This window comes from Apium graveolens, chromosome 11, assembly GCF_009905375.1.
Source record: "Apium graveolens cultivar Ventura chromosome 11, ASM990537v1, whole genome shotgun sequence".
Taxonomy (NCBI): Eukaryota; Viridiplantae; Streptophyta; class Magnoliopsida; order Apiales; family Apiaceae; genus Apium; species Apium graveolens.
This window is the reverse complement of record NC_133657.1, coordinates 2,557,480-2,573,996: the sequence shown is the minus strand read 5'-3', so window position 1 is coordinate 2,573,996 and position 16,517 is coordinate 2,557,480. Positions and strand designations below refer to the sequence as shown.

At 33.2% G+C, this 16,517-nt stretch overlaps 1 protein-coding gene across 1 annotated transcript; it reads right to left on the bottom strand.

The window, feature by feature from the left end:
• Nucleotides 1-274: 274 nt before the first annotated feature.
• LOC141697277 (proton pump-interactor 1-like) lies at nt 275-6,116 on the bottom strand. Its single transcript, XM_074501570.1, has 8 exons — nt 5,881-6,116; nt 4,701-5,103; nt 4,257-4,448; nt 3,847-4,026; nt 3,506-3,700; nt 1,673-1,771; nt 1,020-1,569; nt 275-924 (listed from the first exon to the last, which is right to left on the bottom strand). The coding sequence occupies exons 2-8, from the start codon at nt 5,064-5,066 to the stop codon at nt 623-625; spliced, it is 1,884 nt and encodes a 627-aa protein (XP_074357671.1). The 5' UTR covers nt 5,067-5,103; nt 5,881-6,116; the 3' UTR covers nt 275-622.
• Nucleotides 6,117-16,517: the final 10,401 nt, after the last annotated feature.

Sequence of the window (16,517 nt, the reverse complement as noted above, 5' to 3'; positions counted from 1 at the left end):
GTCATCACTACACAAAGTATTTTCCCAGTACTTCTCAAATTCAAATTATTCAGACATCTTATTAAAAATCTAATCCTACGAAATGAAAATATAACAACAATTATTAGTTTCCTTTTAATAAAAAATAAACAATAAATCTCTCCTGTTAATATCATACATAACAAAATAATATCGTTATTATAATTAATACCCTAAAACTTAAAATTACACAAAAATCTTCACGTCCCTACTAACAAAAATAATACATCAAAAAAGAAAAGTTTGAACAACCTTTAGATGTTTTGGTATTGATACATAATATATTACATAATTATTATTATTTTCTATTTATCAAGACTTGATCATTTTTGTACAAGTCTCCTCCTATGGTGATTAGAAAACAAGAAAATTTTCACAAGTCAAAACTTTAAATTACAAGACATTTTGCTTCCTCAGCAAAATGTTTCCAACTACCTGATCTATAGAGCAAAATCAACAAGAGTTTCATGTTCACCTGTCTTCCAAAATATAATCAGACCGAAAGTACTTCCATATAAATAACGCCGCTGTCATCTTTTCACGAAACATAGAATTTGGTTCATTGTTGATTTTTTTATATCCGTTAAAGACTTCATATGGGTCTTCACATTAGATAATAGTATCCCATCACCGATAGCAGCACAACTAAGATAGCGGCAAGAACTGCAGCACAAACCCAATAGTTTGTTGCTTTCTTCCTCTTGAGTATAATCTTAGGAAGAGAATCAGGTCCTTTTACTCGGACCCCGCCCCGCTGCTTCACCACCGTTTTCTCTTTTCTTTCCTTGGTCTTTGGCACTGCTTTTGCCTTAACAACCTCATCAGCAGTTTCTGTTTCATCAACCATATCAGCTGTTGCAACGGATACCGAAGCTGCAGCTTTTTTCTTCTCTTTTTTCTCGCGATTCTGCAGGGAATAAAAATCAGTCGTTGCATCAGTTCAAATTCTAAATTCATTACAGGTAATATAATGCAGAAACATGAGGGAAGAAAAGTGATTTCCTTTTGTTTCTTTTCAGCTTCCTTTTGAGCTTTTATAGCTGCTTTTGCTGCCGCTTTCTCTGCCAATTTCTTCTTTCTCTCCTGAGCCTGCTTAGCCTTAGCAATCTCTTCCTCTCTCTTTAACTCCTTCAGCTTAGCCTCGTCAACTTCATCAAATTTATTTTTCGAAGTAAGAAGATCCTTTTCAACTCTATTTTTCACCGGAAGAGGTTCTTTTTCTACCATTTCAAACTCATCTTTCACGACACTCGCTACTACGGTACTTGCAGGATCTGGTGCTTTACTTGTTTCATTTTGTTGTTTCACAGTTTTCTCTTTCTGGTTGATTGAAGTATTGGAATCTTCCTTCAGTTTTTTCAGATGTGGTTTTGCCACTATTTCACTTTCGACAGGGGGTGGTGGCTCCTTTTCCACTAATGGCTTCTCATTAGGGTTCCTCATTCGTCCATCCCTACTCAATTGTCGCATGTCTAGACTCAGGACAATTCGCCTCTCATAATCATCACTAAATGCCTTGGTACTACTCCAACGAGACATAAATGTCTCCATCTGATCAAAGAGAATATAAGATTGTATGGTAAGATAGTTTTTGAGTTGGCTGGCCTACACATTTACATCAGATCGGTAGAGGTATGAGTACAAGTGAACAAACCTCTTTATCCGCGAAATCTCGAAGACCTTTAACATCTTTCTTTGCAGCAAGCTCCCTGGCCTTGTTCAAGGTTGTACGATTTTGAAAGTAGGGAGCATTCTGCAAAGACTCGAACGGTTATAATAAGTTTCAGTACATCACCTAACTTAATCATACAGCTCAATACCAAGACATAATACTCACAAGTGCAATAAATTAATACATAATAAATGTAAAGTTGTAACACATCACTCATCAGATTAAAGTATACAATATTTTTGCTCATCAAATCCCTTCAGCATAGTTCCTAAGCAAAAAGAGTGACAATAATATTAATCTCAAAATCCTTGGCACGTAGTCCCACTTTTATCTCAATAATCCTTTGTATTTACTTTTCTTCAGCACATAGTATTAAAGTACCATGCCTCTTGATTAAAACAAATTGCAAAAATAAATGTTTAACACTGGACTTGTACTACAGTTTTTCTTAATCCCTCATGGAAGTTGAGATCATTTGCAATTTGATCCTAAACAGCACGATGTTTTATTAGCCTGGCTCAGTTTAGAAACAAAACTCCACATAAATATATTCAATATATTCAGAAAGTGTGTGCTTCTTGGAAATGCATCTAAAGCTGCGGGTCCAAAATATCGAGACCTGAATATAGCATCTAAAGCTTTGTTTTCCTAAACAATCAAATATGCTGCGGTAGTTATTTCCATAGTTGTCAAGGACTCAAATCAATTCCCTTGGCGGAATGGCATCCAACCTGCCTTGATTTAAATTGGGTAGGCGATGCCTTGTGGATTCTCGCTTCCATAGTGTCTAGGTGTCCTAGCCATCCTTCAGGAAAATTAGGCTTTCAACTTATCTTTTAGCCTCAAACATAAACTTGAACCATTACAATTGAACCTTTATCAATTTATAATAACAAAATAATTATAAAATTGAAAGTCAATAAATATATCTAGCTTTATCAAATCAAAGAATCTTAAATCAATAGAATAATTATTATGAAAAATCAAATTATTTTTACATAATATACATATATACCTCTACATAACTACACGTCACGCCTATCCAAACGCCTTACCGCCTAGGCGACTAGGCATCCATGCGGTTCACTAAGGCTTAGCTCGCGTGTACGACTTGAAAAGTTTATGGTCATCTCCTTACAAAGGTTCTTCAGATATACGTCCTTAAACTCAAAGGCTATATATAAATACTTCACAGGACGTTTTAGTGACCAATAGTTTTATAATAGTTAGTTGTTTTTTATATGAAGTTCCTATTCAAACAGTCTCATAAGGCGTCCGAACCCCCTAGACTAAATTTAATAATTCATGACTGACAATATGTTATAAAATCAACCAAAATTTCTAATGCCCACTCAACGTCATTAATTGGTGCAGCCAGTTTTTAGACCATACAGTCAAAACACAGAGAAGATCTGAGAGAAAAAAATACCAACAGGTGGGGGCAGCTAAAAAAGCCTGAGCAAGCAGCTAGATGTGTACAATCACGTCCATTTTCTATAAGATGTTTAGAGTACTCAACCATTAAGATGTCCATTTCCTAAATCAGCTATTGTACATAAATAGAGCTGCCTCACTTGACAAATTTTGTCAATTAATTATCAGCACAATCTCCATCAACATTATTGAGCTACTAATTATCAATTAATTATGAGCCCTACTCGCATAAGCATAATTGAGCTGATTTACTTTATAATAAATAAACATGGGTGGATAAGCATGATTTAGCCGTGTAAAGATATGCAATATATTAAAATTAGATGACAAAAAAATGAATGTTGTAACTTGTAACTAGATGCAAAGAGTAAAGTAAAATACCCCTTCATCAAGTTGTTTCCTCAGTTCCCGAATCTTTTCATAAGCCTTTTCCCTATCCTCTAAATTAATCTCCAATTCTTTCTCTAAATCCACAATCATCTTACCTATGGTCTCCTTTTCTTCAAAAAGCTGATTAAGCTTGGTCTCTACTACTTTCTTCTCTTTTCGAACTCCATCGAGACCAGAACCTATTAGCTAAAATGACATACAGGTCAAGATCAACACAATCATATTAGGCAGAAAACATATAAAACGAATTACAGAAATTTAATGTGTAGTTAACTATAACCGTACAGGGAATTGTGTACATATGTATCATGCATTTACAGCGAATTTCTCACCTTAACCTGATCTTGAATGGCGCCTTTCTCCCCCACTGAATCCCGAATCTTAGCCGTAACAACAGCATTGGCAATAACTTTTTCCCGTGTCCCTTCTAGCTCTTTAATTTCTCTCATAATTTGCTTCTCTTCAGTCAAGGGAATGCTCTCATGTTCCATGCGGTATCGTAGACTCTTGATCTAAATATAGAACAGTAGAAAAAGTAAAACACCAACATACATATATTTGGAGCTATTCAAACAGTTACTTTAAGTCTTTAACCCTGTATGCTATGAATAAATGGAAACGAGAACTAAGCAAAGTATGAAATCTGGAGACACACAGCTGTAACAAAACCTGATGCTGAAATCGCAACATTACATGACAAGATGTGATCTTGCAGAATTAAGAAGAGCTAATTTTTACTTACGACTCTATTTAGCTCTTCCTCAGAAGAACATATATAGATCCTCTCTTTATCTCCAGAGTTTGATTTGCGCAATTGGCCTAAAGCCTGATGCAGAGGTTCTATTTCTTTTCTCTTCTCATCTATGATTTGCCTGAACTGCTTATTTTCATCAACAAAAGCCTTCAACTGAGAAATCACTTGGGCTCGATCCGCCTGCAACAAATATGTCATCATTACTTGCTGCATATATTATTTCAAGTAACAACAAAGTTCTTCTTTCTTTCTTTCATGTGAAACAAAAGGGGGTTGATTTATAATTTGAAAGTACTGTTTAACAGTAGAAAATTAGGGTAAGGAGGCATTTTTAACCATAATAAAATAATTACGACATTTAATCTAGATAAATCTATGTGAGAATTAAGTCGGCAGAAACAGTGAAGGAGACAAAGAAACATAGGTACTCACTCTTTTAGCCCTTAGTTTTTCGAAGATTTGAGATCGAGCTTGGTTGATATTTCTAAGCTCTTTGTCAGCCTGGTCCAACAGGCCTTTTGTTTTCTGGTCGTCATACGACCGATATTTGACCATATAAAAGGTGTGGATCAGCTTAGGTGCAGGCCATTCATCAACTGCATCCACAGGAATGCTATTATCTGGCAAATCATTTACATCTTTTTTACCAATCTCCTCCGTTCCATGTGAACCAAATTTTATATCTGAATCTTTGTTCAATATCCCATTTTCTTTGTGCAGCAAGATGTTACCTTCTGTTTTTGTCTCCACAACAACCTGGGCCAATTCGGTCCCCAAACAGTCCACGCCCATATCCATTAAGCTTTTCCCTAATAACCTTGGAAGATCCCGATATCTGTTTCAGGTACACATTAATAAGATAAAAATTAACATTCAAGAAATCATGGCAAGAACAAGTTCACAAAGAACTCTAACGCCACTACCAAAAGAATTGTATAATGCATAAATATAACCAACTACTTTGCACTTCCGAGCCACAAGACCTCTAAATTATGCATGCTACCCGGATATATAAATCCGCTGTTCAGAATTTAAATATATAATACACGGAACCTAATCTGTCCGATCCTTTTATTTGATATCGGTTATTCTAATTCTAATTTTAAAATGCCACACAAACAGAACTTCATTAACAAAGCAAAGATCTTTATCATGTAGACGTCTGTAATTTTCACACATTAGTGTCATCTGCATTACCTTCCTACACTATAATTTCCAGTTTAGATATGTAAAAACACACACATAACATAAAAATAACAACAAATCTATACTTAGCTGCAAAAATTCACAAAGTAAAAACACATACACATGCATATCATATGTGCATCAAGATTGCAAATCTAATACATAAAAAAGCCTGAAAAACTAGAATCATCAAGTACAATTTAAAAAAACATATCAAGATCAGATACATCACACAGATCAAATCTTTTCAATCCAACCCAACAATTCAAGAAACCCCATTACAGAAAATCATCAAACAACAATTTTAAGAGATGCAAAACAATACAATCGAATCAAAAAAATAAAATTTTAAAAAATTGTACAAAATGGAATTTTAAAAAAAAGGAAAGAAAATAGGCAAAAATAAATAAAGAGAGAGGAGATTTACCTTACTACAAGCTTGAACAGAGATTTTTAAAGAAGACCCTTTTGACTGAGGCGTGTAAAACCAAGATCCAAAGAACAAAAATGGGGCAGAACTAATATACAAATTAAAACAAGCGTTTTGATTTTATTTTTAATAAAAAAAAAATATTTTTTTAGTTATAGCTTCGAGAGTATCGATGTGGATATTGATAGACAAAAGAGAATGTGAACTTTTCAATTTTCCATAAACAGTTATGAATTTAAGTGTATCTGTATGTGAAACTGGAAATTATTAGATTTGCTTCTTTTTATAACAACTGCAAAAGTACACTTTATTTTTCGTTATTATTCAGTGCCGGGATATACTCAAGAGACGTCCCATTTTCATTATTTGACAAGAATCATGCATTTTTACTAATTTTTTTAATAATTATTTTAATATTAGAAATATCCAGAAATAACAAATATAATTATAAAATATTTACATATATTTGAGTATCTAAAAAGTTACTAATATAAATGAGTATTTTTTTTTAACTAATGTAAATGAGTATTATGATGGTATTCGGTTATTACTATCAACTAATTTTAATTTTACATTCAAGTTAACTGTATATTAGTATAATAAATATATTTTAAATTTTATTATATTTAATTGATAAATGACATGTCTTTTGGTAAAAAACGTGTCTATAAGCATGCATTCACGGAGTCTCGTCACACGTACCCTATATTTGAGATAGGCTGCACTATAATATTTTATGATTTTATTAACAAAACAATTCTAAAAATATGATATATTTAAATCTATGTAAAACGATTTTTAAATTGTCAGTTTTTTTAGTATTGTTGTGCAAATGGTATAAAGAATGATGACGTAACATTTGGATGTGTTTGGTATTGTTGGTGAAAAATTATTGGTAAAAAATTATTTGGTAAAATTTTAAAAACTGATTTTTTGAAAAGTATTTTTGGTATAAAATCTGTTATAACATATCCACTACTTTTGAAAAAAGTTATTTTGCTATTTTTCAGTTTCTATGAAAAGCGATTATTAATTTTAAAACTAAACTCAACAAAAGCATTATTTTTTTAAAATTATATCAAAATATAAATATTTCAAAATAATTATCAAACATTCATTTGATTCATTCAGCACACTTTTTTCAACGGCACATCAATTTTTAACAATAATATCAAATAATACTCGTAAAAAGTTAAACCTTACCTGATCCATAAAAGAATATGATGATAAAGTTTATAAATTACAGAAAAATGACAATAATAAGTTAATATTAAGCCCAAGGTTAAGTATTTACGAACCGAAAAATTAAACAAATCTATAATATACCTTAATAACCGGAATAGGGTATAATTTGGTTCAACGATTATTCCCCGATTTTGATTATTAAAAAAAATTAAATAAATAGTGTATATACCCACTAAACTACTAAATTATTAAACTACTATACATATAGTCTACTTACCCTATTAAACTACAATCATATATTATCCTATTACTAAAAAAATAAACAAATAGTGTTATATATCCGCTAAACTACTAAATTGTTAAACTACTAGATATAATATATACTTATCCTACTCAACTACGACCACAGATCCTATAATTTTTATTACAAATTTATAATTATTATATATTTATATAAATATTTTAAAATTATATTATGATGAGATAAATAAAAAAATAAAATATTAACGGGTACCCGTGCATCGCACGGGATTTAAGCCAGTATTTTATTAAAAGCAAAAAATGGGGAATTGGGGGAATCAAGTGGAAGGATGTTGACGTATTATTTTTGACTCTTAGTGGTTTAATGCAAATTCATTTTTAATAATATTTTTTATATTCATTTATTTATATTATTTAAAATAAGTTATATCAATTAAAGGGCAAACTGTTAGGTCCAACAGGTACATACAGAGCGGGTGAATGTATGTTTTTCGTTTTTTACAAATAAATGCAGCGGATAATCAAACTACGAAAACGAAATAAACAAACAAATAGATTATGGTTTAATATGCTTTTATTCAAAATATAAATACCGAGAGGGTTTGCTTACAACTCCAAATAAAAAAGATTTAAAGCTACACATATACAAAGAACCAAAACAACAAGCTATCAAATTAGGGTTCTCCTTATCACTCTAAAGATCTAAAACTCTTATCAAATGATACTAAATACAATCAAAGAAGCTTTAAATGATGAGTGTTACAAGTTTGTAAGGCTTTAAATGGTGTGAATCAAATTGGGCATGACCTCTCCTTGTCAAATCAAGCTTTTCAATATTCTGAATATAATTTGCAAGAGCTTTGTTATATTCAATGTGGGAAAGATGCAAAACCAATCTGCATCTATTTGTTTATATAGGATGATAGGCTGGAGAGAAAAGAAAGACTATGTGGCTTCCCGAGAACCAAGTATTTGAGTTATACAACTTGCATATTTGATTTACTTGCGTTCCAGGGGCTTTACTTTGATGACTTGCGACCAAGGAGTAGTATAGCACTTAGAACTATTTTCATGGCTTAACTGGCGCCTCCAAGGGGGTTCCTTGCTTGTAACTTGCGACCTTGAGCATGCCTATGACGTTTGCCTTAGATTATTTGAGAGCCTTCCTAACTTGTGACTAGCATACTCTTTGTAAGTGGTAACCTGCGACCTTGTAACTCTCTAGGCAACTAACTGACAACTTGAACTCTCTCTAGGGAGACTTACTTGAGACTTGGAAGCCAAGAGAGGCTAACTTGCAACCTAGCTCTCCTTAGGAGGCTTAAAAATTGATTCTGTGGGGCCATGCAGCACATGGAAAGCATTTCTCTCTCATCTTCCTTTCTAACTTGCGACCTAGGCTTACTAGTATAGCTAGGGAATGATTTTTACCTTAGAAAAATTCACTCCAATGCTTGATAAACCTTACTGGAGACCAAGGGATAAAGAACATGCTCCTCTGAATTTCTTTTTACTCTAGTGTATTCCCTGAGGCACGTACCAAGTCAAGATCAGTTTCTGTACTGATATATTGAAATGTATTTCCAGGATATTGCTTCTGATATTCAATATACTGGTCATTGTGACTCCTACTACAAGGTAGTGATCACTTTGACTCAGTTTCTGTAGAGCACGACACTCCCAAAGCAGTCCTGTCTTCAAGTCTTCTCTCTTGAGTCTTCGTCTAAACCATAAAACATGTATTCCCAGATATGAATTCTCACTTAACAATCTTCCTAATGATAGTACTTAGTTTTATTTCACGAATCACTGCCACCTAGTGCAATGGTCTGGTTCACAGGTTACTAGTTCCGCTCTCAGGCCTTCGTACTATATCTTCTCAAATCATTGTCAAGTCTTCCACCAGATATAAAAAAATTCACTAAGAATTCTTGAGGTCTTCACATTGATCTTGATAACTGCTTCGAATGACTCCAACTTTATTCCTCCGTTGCCTGAACATGTTAATGAACTTCATACTGATTACTGTGGATATCTTCTTCACTGTAGCTACCAAAATCATCATGTGTATGCCCAATAAATAATATGTACTGATTCTAGTGGAATATAGATTATTTCAAAGTCCTTTGTTCTATGTTGAGTTATCCAAACCAGTATTGTTGAGTTATACATACAGCTTCAATCTTGCTCAACAATCACCCCCTATTTGACTGTTACACCTGACGGTCAAATAATAATGGAGAAGTCACAGTTTGGAGGATAACTCAACTAACTATAACCAAAAATCTTCTATCAGCTTTCAACCTTCATCTTTGGACTTAGAATTAATTCTATCTTATATCTACCACATCTTCTATACACATTCAGCTTCAGCAAAGAAAAAAATCTTCTCTTCCTTATGTAAAGTTGCAGATAGATACATCTTCCAAAAACCGTCTTTAATAATCTTCAGATCTTCGCTTAAAGCACATAGAAAACATTTTGGAACTCACAAAATCAAAACCCACTAATCTCTCCCCCAAGATGAAGAATCCTCTCCAAAGTACAATAAAGTTGGAAACTCCCCTTCTTAGTTTCAGAAAAACTATTGAATCTTGATAATCTCTTTATAATATTTCTATAATCTCTCCCCCTTAGTTGAGTAATCCTTCAAAGTGTATTAGAATGGAATCTTAGGATCAAACCACCAAGTGAAGAGATTATATGTATTGTAACCATTTCCTCACAGTGCAAGTATGTGATTTCTGTATAGTGATCTCACATTGTGTTTCACTCCACTCTATACTCAAGTGTTTGTCACTCAGTCTCACAGTGTGTCACTCACTAAGAACACTAAACATCCAAGTGTACCTGCAAGAAAATTATTTTCATAGAAAAGTTGCCTTCCACCTTTAAGGATGGAAACTCTCAGTCAAGAGATTCAGAAATGTTCCTTCTGATAGGGGAAATTAGGATTCTCTGAAGTGGAAGAATTCCTGATATCCCTCAACTTCCATGAAGTATACCTCATAAACTCGTCACATAATATCTTAGTCCTTATTTACAAGTTGTTATTTTGACAGAGTCAAAATCATTTCCAGATTTGAATTCTGGGAAGATAATCAATGATCAATGACATGCCATTAGGGATCAAAGATTTCTTCTTAAGTCTATGAAGACTTATCAGAGTTACCAATCCAGGAACATAAATCCATATTCAATATCAGTATGAAGACTTATCAGAGTTACCAATCCAGGAACATAAATCCATATTCAATATCAGAGTATAGGTAAATGTACCCTAGATCTTAGGATCTCAACCCAAATTCAAAATCAGAGATAATGATCCTAGGCATGGTCCAGTGTCATAATCCAATCCATAGATCAGAGTTAACAGTCCAAGATCATAAGTTCTCATTTAATATCAGAGATAATAAGCAGAAACTTGATCCATGACTTCAACCATTGTTATTGACCTTGATATGGTTTAACAACAATTATTGCGTCAATACCTTCCTTGTGTGTGTGAATCTCACATGTGCATTGGAAATATTTTAATCAAGGGGTAGTGACTCTCATTCAGAGGGGGTGAATATATATTTTTTTCTTTTTTCACAAATAAATGCAGCGGATAATCAAACTATGAAAACGAAATAAACAAACAAAGAGAATCTGGGTAAATATTCTTTTATTCAAAGTATAAATACCGAGAGGGTTTGTTTACAACTTCAAATACAAAAGATTCGAAGCTACACATATAAAAAGAACTAAAACAACAAGCTATCAAATTAGGGTTCTTCTTATCACTCTAAAGATCTAAAACTCTTATCGAATGATATTAAATACAATCAAAGAAGCTTTAAATGATGAGTGCTACGAGTTTGTAAGGCTTTAAATGGTGTGAATCAAATTGAGCATGACCTCTCCTTGTCAAATCAAGCTTTTCAATATTATGAATATAATTTGCAAGAGCTTTGTTATATTCAATGTGGAAGAGATGCAAAACAAATCTGCATCTATTTGTTTATACAAGTTGATAGGCTGGAGAGAGAAGAAAGTCTACGTGGCTTCCTGAGAACCAAGTATTTGAATTATACAACTTGCATATTTGATTTACTTGCGTTCCAGGGGCTTTAATTTGATGACTTGCGACCAAGGTGCTGTATAGCACTTAGAATTATTTTCATGGTTTAACTGGCGACTCTAAGGGGGTTCCTTGCTTGTAACTTGCGACCTTGAGTATGCCTAGGACGTTTGCCTTCGAATATTTGAGAGCCTTCCTAACTTGTGACTAGGATACTCCTTGTGAGTGGTTACCTGCGACCTTGTAGCTCTCTAGGCAACTAACTGGCGACTTGAATTCTCCCTGGGGAGACTTACTTGCGACTTGGAAGCCAAGAGAGGCTAACTTGCGACCTAACTCTCCTCGGGAGGCTTGGAAATTGATTATGTGGGGGCCATGCAGCACATGTGAAGCATTTTTCTCTCATCTTCCTTTATAACTTGCGACCTAGGCTTACTAGTATAGCTAGGGAATGATTTTGCCTTAGAAAAATTCACTCCAATGCTTGCTAAACCTTACTGGCGACCAAGGGATAAAGAACATGCTCCTCTAAATTTCTCTTTGCTCTAGCTTATTCCCCGAGGCACGTACCAAGTCAAGATCAGTTCCTGTACTAATATATTGAACTGTATTTCCAGGATATTGCTTCTGATATTCAATATACTGATCATAGTGACTCATACTACAAGGTACTGATCACTTTGACTTAGTTTCTGTAGAGCACTGAACTCCCAAAGCTGTTCTGTCTTCAAGTTTTCTCTCTTGAGTCTTCGTCTATGTTAGTGTTTGTACCCTAGAGACAACACTATGATATTTTAGTTTAAGACATTTGAATTATTAATATTTATGTTCTATCGATTATTCCCTTTATAATTTATTAATTCTTAATTTACTGTGATATAAATGTTAGATTAATAAATGTTCTTGGAATATGATATGCAATTCTATATCTCTAAGTACGTGACTTAAAAAAGAGATTATGAGAATAGTATCAATATTCCTAAAGGTCCCTAGTTGGGTATTATTATTAAGGGACAATAATAATGCATTAAGACTGGTGTGTTTTTTGACTGATGATCACATTTCATTAATCATAGGTATAGTGATACAAAAGTAAAAAACACAGGCATATGTAAATGTACATGGTGCTGGACATACCCGATGTGAGATTCTACATGTCTGTTGTGTCATAAGTAATTCTCACAGTGATAATGATGTAATGGTCCTTAGACCTGAAGTCACTATATTTCTATACGAGAATTAATATACATTGATTCAATTAAAAGTTATCCTTGACTGGGTAATGATAAAAGTGGACATTGAGTATATTATGAATCGTATGAGAAATATGAATGATCTGGATGGGATTTAACCCTCCTATTTTATGAGTGATATTATTGGCCTCTTGTGTGAGCTAGACTATGAAATGCGTGGTCATGCTCAAATGTTGATTTGATATGATAGTCTACTCATTGATCAAGGAAACTTGGGTTAAACTATAATGAGGATGACACATAACATGCCTCTAGTTTAATCTATAATATTTGGTTAAAGGGATTATATTACATTGTACATTATTCACGAAAGGTTTAATCGATACCGATTTAATTATTATTACTTGGGTAGCAATGATGTATTACTAAATGCCGCTCATTGTTTACGATTTTATATTAGATTTAAAATTTGTTGTCAACGTAATAATAATCTATAGGGTCACACACAAAGAATGCTTGAAGGATTATTTAATTTAAATTGGATTTAAATTAAATTAAAGTAGTTCGAATTATTTATAATATTAATTAAGTATGACTTAATTAATTAGATAAATAATGATATTCAAATTTACTAATATCAATTATGAAATTCAGTTGTTAAATATTTAAGTGTGACTTAATTATTATACAAATAGAAATTTCGAATTAATTATAACTCCTAAGTAGTTAAGAGTTATAATTCTTTTTCTACTCTCTATATAATATCTCTTGTGTGGCTGATTTTGGGTGCAAGAGTTTTACTAAAACCCTAACCACCAAGAGAGAAGATGGAGAGAGCAGGAAAAAACGAGTTTGTGCTAGTACACATCCAATTCTTGAGTTCAACCATTCGTGTGGATACCGATAGAGCGTAGATCGCGAGAGCGGGATGCGTGGTGATTGAACAATCTTTGGATCTCCATTATTCAACCAATTTGTAAAGCTTCTTAAGGTAAACAATCTGATCTACGAATTAAATATCTGTTTTTCGCATGGATCCTGCGGTGGGTTTCGAAAATTCTGGTTTTTCACGTTTTTAATTACTGTTTCCCTTGCGTTTATGTGCTCGAAACCCTTCAGTCTAAACCATAAAACCTGTATTCCTAGATATGAATCCTCACTTAACAATCTTCCTAATGATAGTACTTAGTTTCCTTTCACGAATCACTGACACCTAGTGCAATGGTCTGATTCACAGGTGACTAGTTTCGCTCTCAGGCCTTCGTACTATATCTTCTCAAATCAATGTCAAGTCTTCTACCAGATATAAACAACTTCACTATGAATCCTTGAGTTCTTCACACTGATCTTGATAACTGCTTCGAATGACTCCAACTTTATTCCTCCGTTACCTGAACATGTTAATGAACTTCATACGGATAACTGTTGATGTCTTCTTCACTGTAGCTACCAAAATCATCATGTATATGCCCAATAAACCATCTGTACTGATTTGAGTGGAATATAGATTATTTTAAAATCCTTTTTTCTATGTTGAGTTATCCAAATCAGTATTGTTGAGTTATACATACAACTTCAATCTTGCTCAACACAAACGAAAGTGAATGTATAGAGAATATTTTCTTTTAAATTTATTATAAAATATTAGTCAAGAGCGACTAATAACTCTAAAATTAAGTGAGTTTAAAATATTAGTAAATTTAGGAGATGCTAAAATTCAACAAAAAAATTAACATGCTCCTCAAATTTGAAGTTAAGAACCATTGTAAATAAATTGTTCAAGATGCTCTTAAATTAAATTACTTCCCTACAAGTTGATATATGATGAGACTTGTTGCTGGAAGTCACCGGGGAACTACCAAAACCTCTCGACATAAATAAATGAGTATATAATGTGAAATATAGTAAAACCCAAACCCAATTGGTCTTTTTCATTTTTACCATATCTCTTATTTCGTGCTCCAAAATTGTTCATTTATTTTAACTGCATTTTTTATTTATATTTTCAATTACATACTTATATAAAATTAGAGTAAAACAGATAATATGATTTGGTCGTCACAGTACTACTAATATTCAAATAATTAAACTTAGTAATTGATAACGTTTAGTCCGTCATACGACCTTCTTCTCTCCTGACTTTACCCGGATTGTTGAGATACGATAAATTTGTCGGAGTGGGCAAAATAATGATGCCCATGAGTGGAAGCCTCGAGTCACCTCCGACATTAAAATGAACATGGGTCTCGGAGAAAAAAGATAAAACAGAAAGAGTGTATCTATGTGTATATAGGTTTGTGTGTAAAATTGAACTTACCCCAACACTCTAGTCCTTGTGTATTTAAAGGTCAAGGATGAAGGTTTTGGGGTGTTACCTCGTAATTTGAACCGTTATTTTTCAGGACGATAGGACGCGTGGAGCGCAGCTGCGCAGATAACGTACACGTACTCAAGGCGCCGAATGATGAACACGTGTAAGCATCCTCTTGACGTCTGGAATATTGCAGACGGAATGTTCTGATAATAACAGATAATCATTTACGTCATCATGGCTGAATATTCGATCTGCCATGTCAGTCTTTTATAAAATATTCAACGCATATTTGGTCCCGATTACAACCCTCACAAGACCTCAATTTTAAAATATCTGCAATCCGACTACATTCAATAAGATCACCATCCCATCCAGATGTATTCCATTCCCTATCGGGTGTGTCATTGCCCAAATTCAAGATTGAAAGAAAGTAAGGGTTGATTGGATAAGACATCATGAGATCCTATATTTCTTTATTACCCATCCAACGACATGCCTTAGTCCAATTATTTGCCCTATAAGCCTCCTCCTCAAGCAGGTACAAGTTCATGTCTTCTTCCTCCACAAGGTGGCTCAATCTTATTCAGAAGGGGTGCTAACTCGTGACATACCCCATCCATCTCACTAAAGGTTGGTGACATCCCCAACTCCCTCTCCTTCATACCACGAAGTGAAGCACTTGATTGAGAGTCCGAAAATGAGTTGCTGACATGTGGCATGAAATTACAACTATGATTTTTTGTCTCCACTCTACTTGCTGGCCATTTAACCTATAAAGAACAACATAAAAATAAAGCAAAATTTAGTACTTTATTGCAGATTAACTTAAAAGTTACGATATTTCATCGTAAATACTACACTATTAATTAAATTGCTCATGTTGAGCATTTTTAAGTTCTTGTAGCCTAATAACACATTTTCTTTTATGGTGGCTACACTTTTTTTAAGCCTTCTCTTTTTTACCAAGCAATTTAGGGCATAGAACATAGTACATAGTACATGAAAATTATCGTGGATTAATAAAGTAAAAATTAGTTATTCCTGATTATAATCCTAAAATAAACACACATTGTACATGAAAAGTATAATTCAGGACAATAATATCATATGTTCCCTCTCGTGTTTTTATTTATGCCTTTCTCAGGTTTCCTGTGTTCTAATCTTTTTCGATTTTTCAGAAATTCTCTATTACTTTTAAAATTTATTTTATCAGCCTAATTTTTAAGATTCAATAATTTTTATATTTATAAAATATCATCAAAATATCAAAACCTTATTTAATTTTTTGTTGAGATTAAATATATAAATAATTTATTCCTAATCAATTAATAATAATGACAGATGGAAAAATAATTATCCTAGTAGGTCACGATGATTTAAAGATCAACCTAATTTAGATTGGAACGAATTGATTTTTATTCCTAAATTGAAAAGAGCAAACAACATGCAAAAATTAAATTTAAGACAGCGAAGGCACTGAAACAGAGGTTACGCAGTGAATGAAAATTTCCCGGAAAAAAGTAACAGAATTTATTAATTGAAAGAAGTCATTTATTGTTTTGTTTACACTCCTAAATTTACAACTAGTAGAAGTCTAGAACATCCATGCTTCCACACA

Coding starts and splice junctions, on each gene's coding strand:
- LOC141697277 (XM_074501570.1), bottom strand. CDS start 5,066: ATGGATATGGGCGTGGACTGTTTGGGGACCGAATTGGCCCAGGTTGTT. Junction 3,701..3,846: donor CCATTCAAGATCAGGTTAAG/GTGAGAAATTCG, acceptor ATGTCATTTTAG/CTAATAGGTTCTGGTCTCGA. Junction 1,570..1,672: donor GAGATTTCGCGGATAAAGAG/GTTTGTTCACTT, acceptor CTCTTTGATCAG/ATGGAGACATTTATGTCTCG.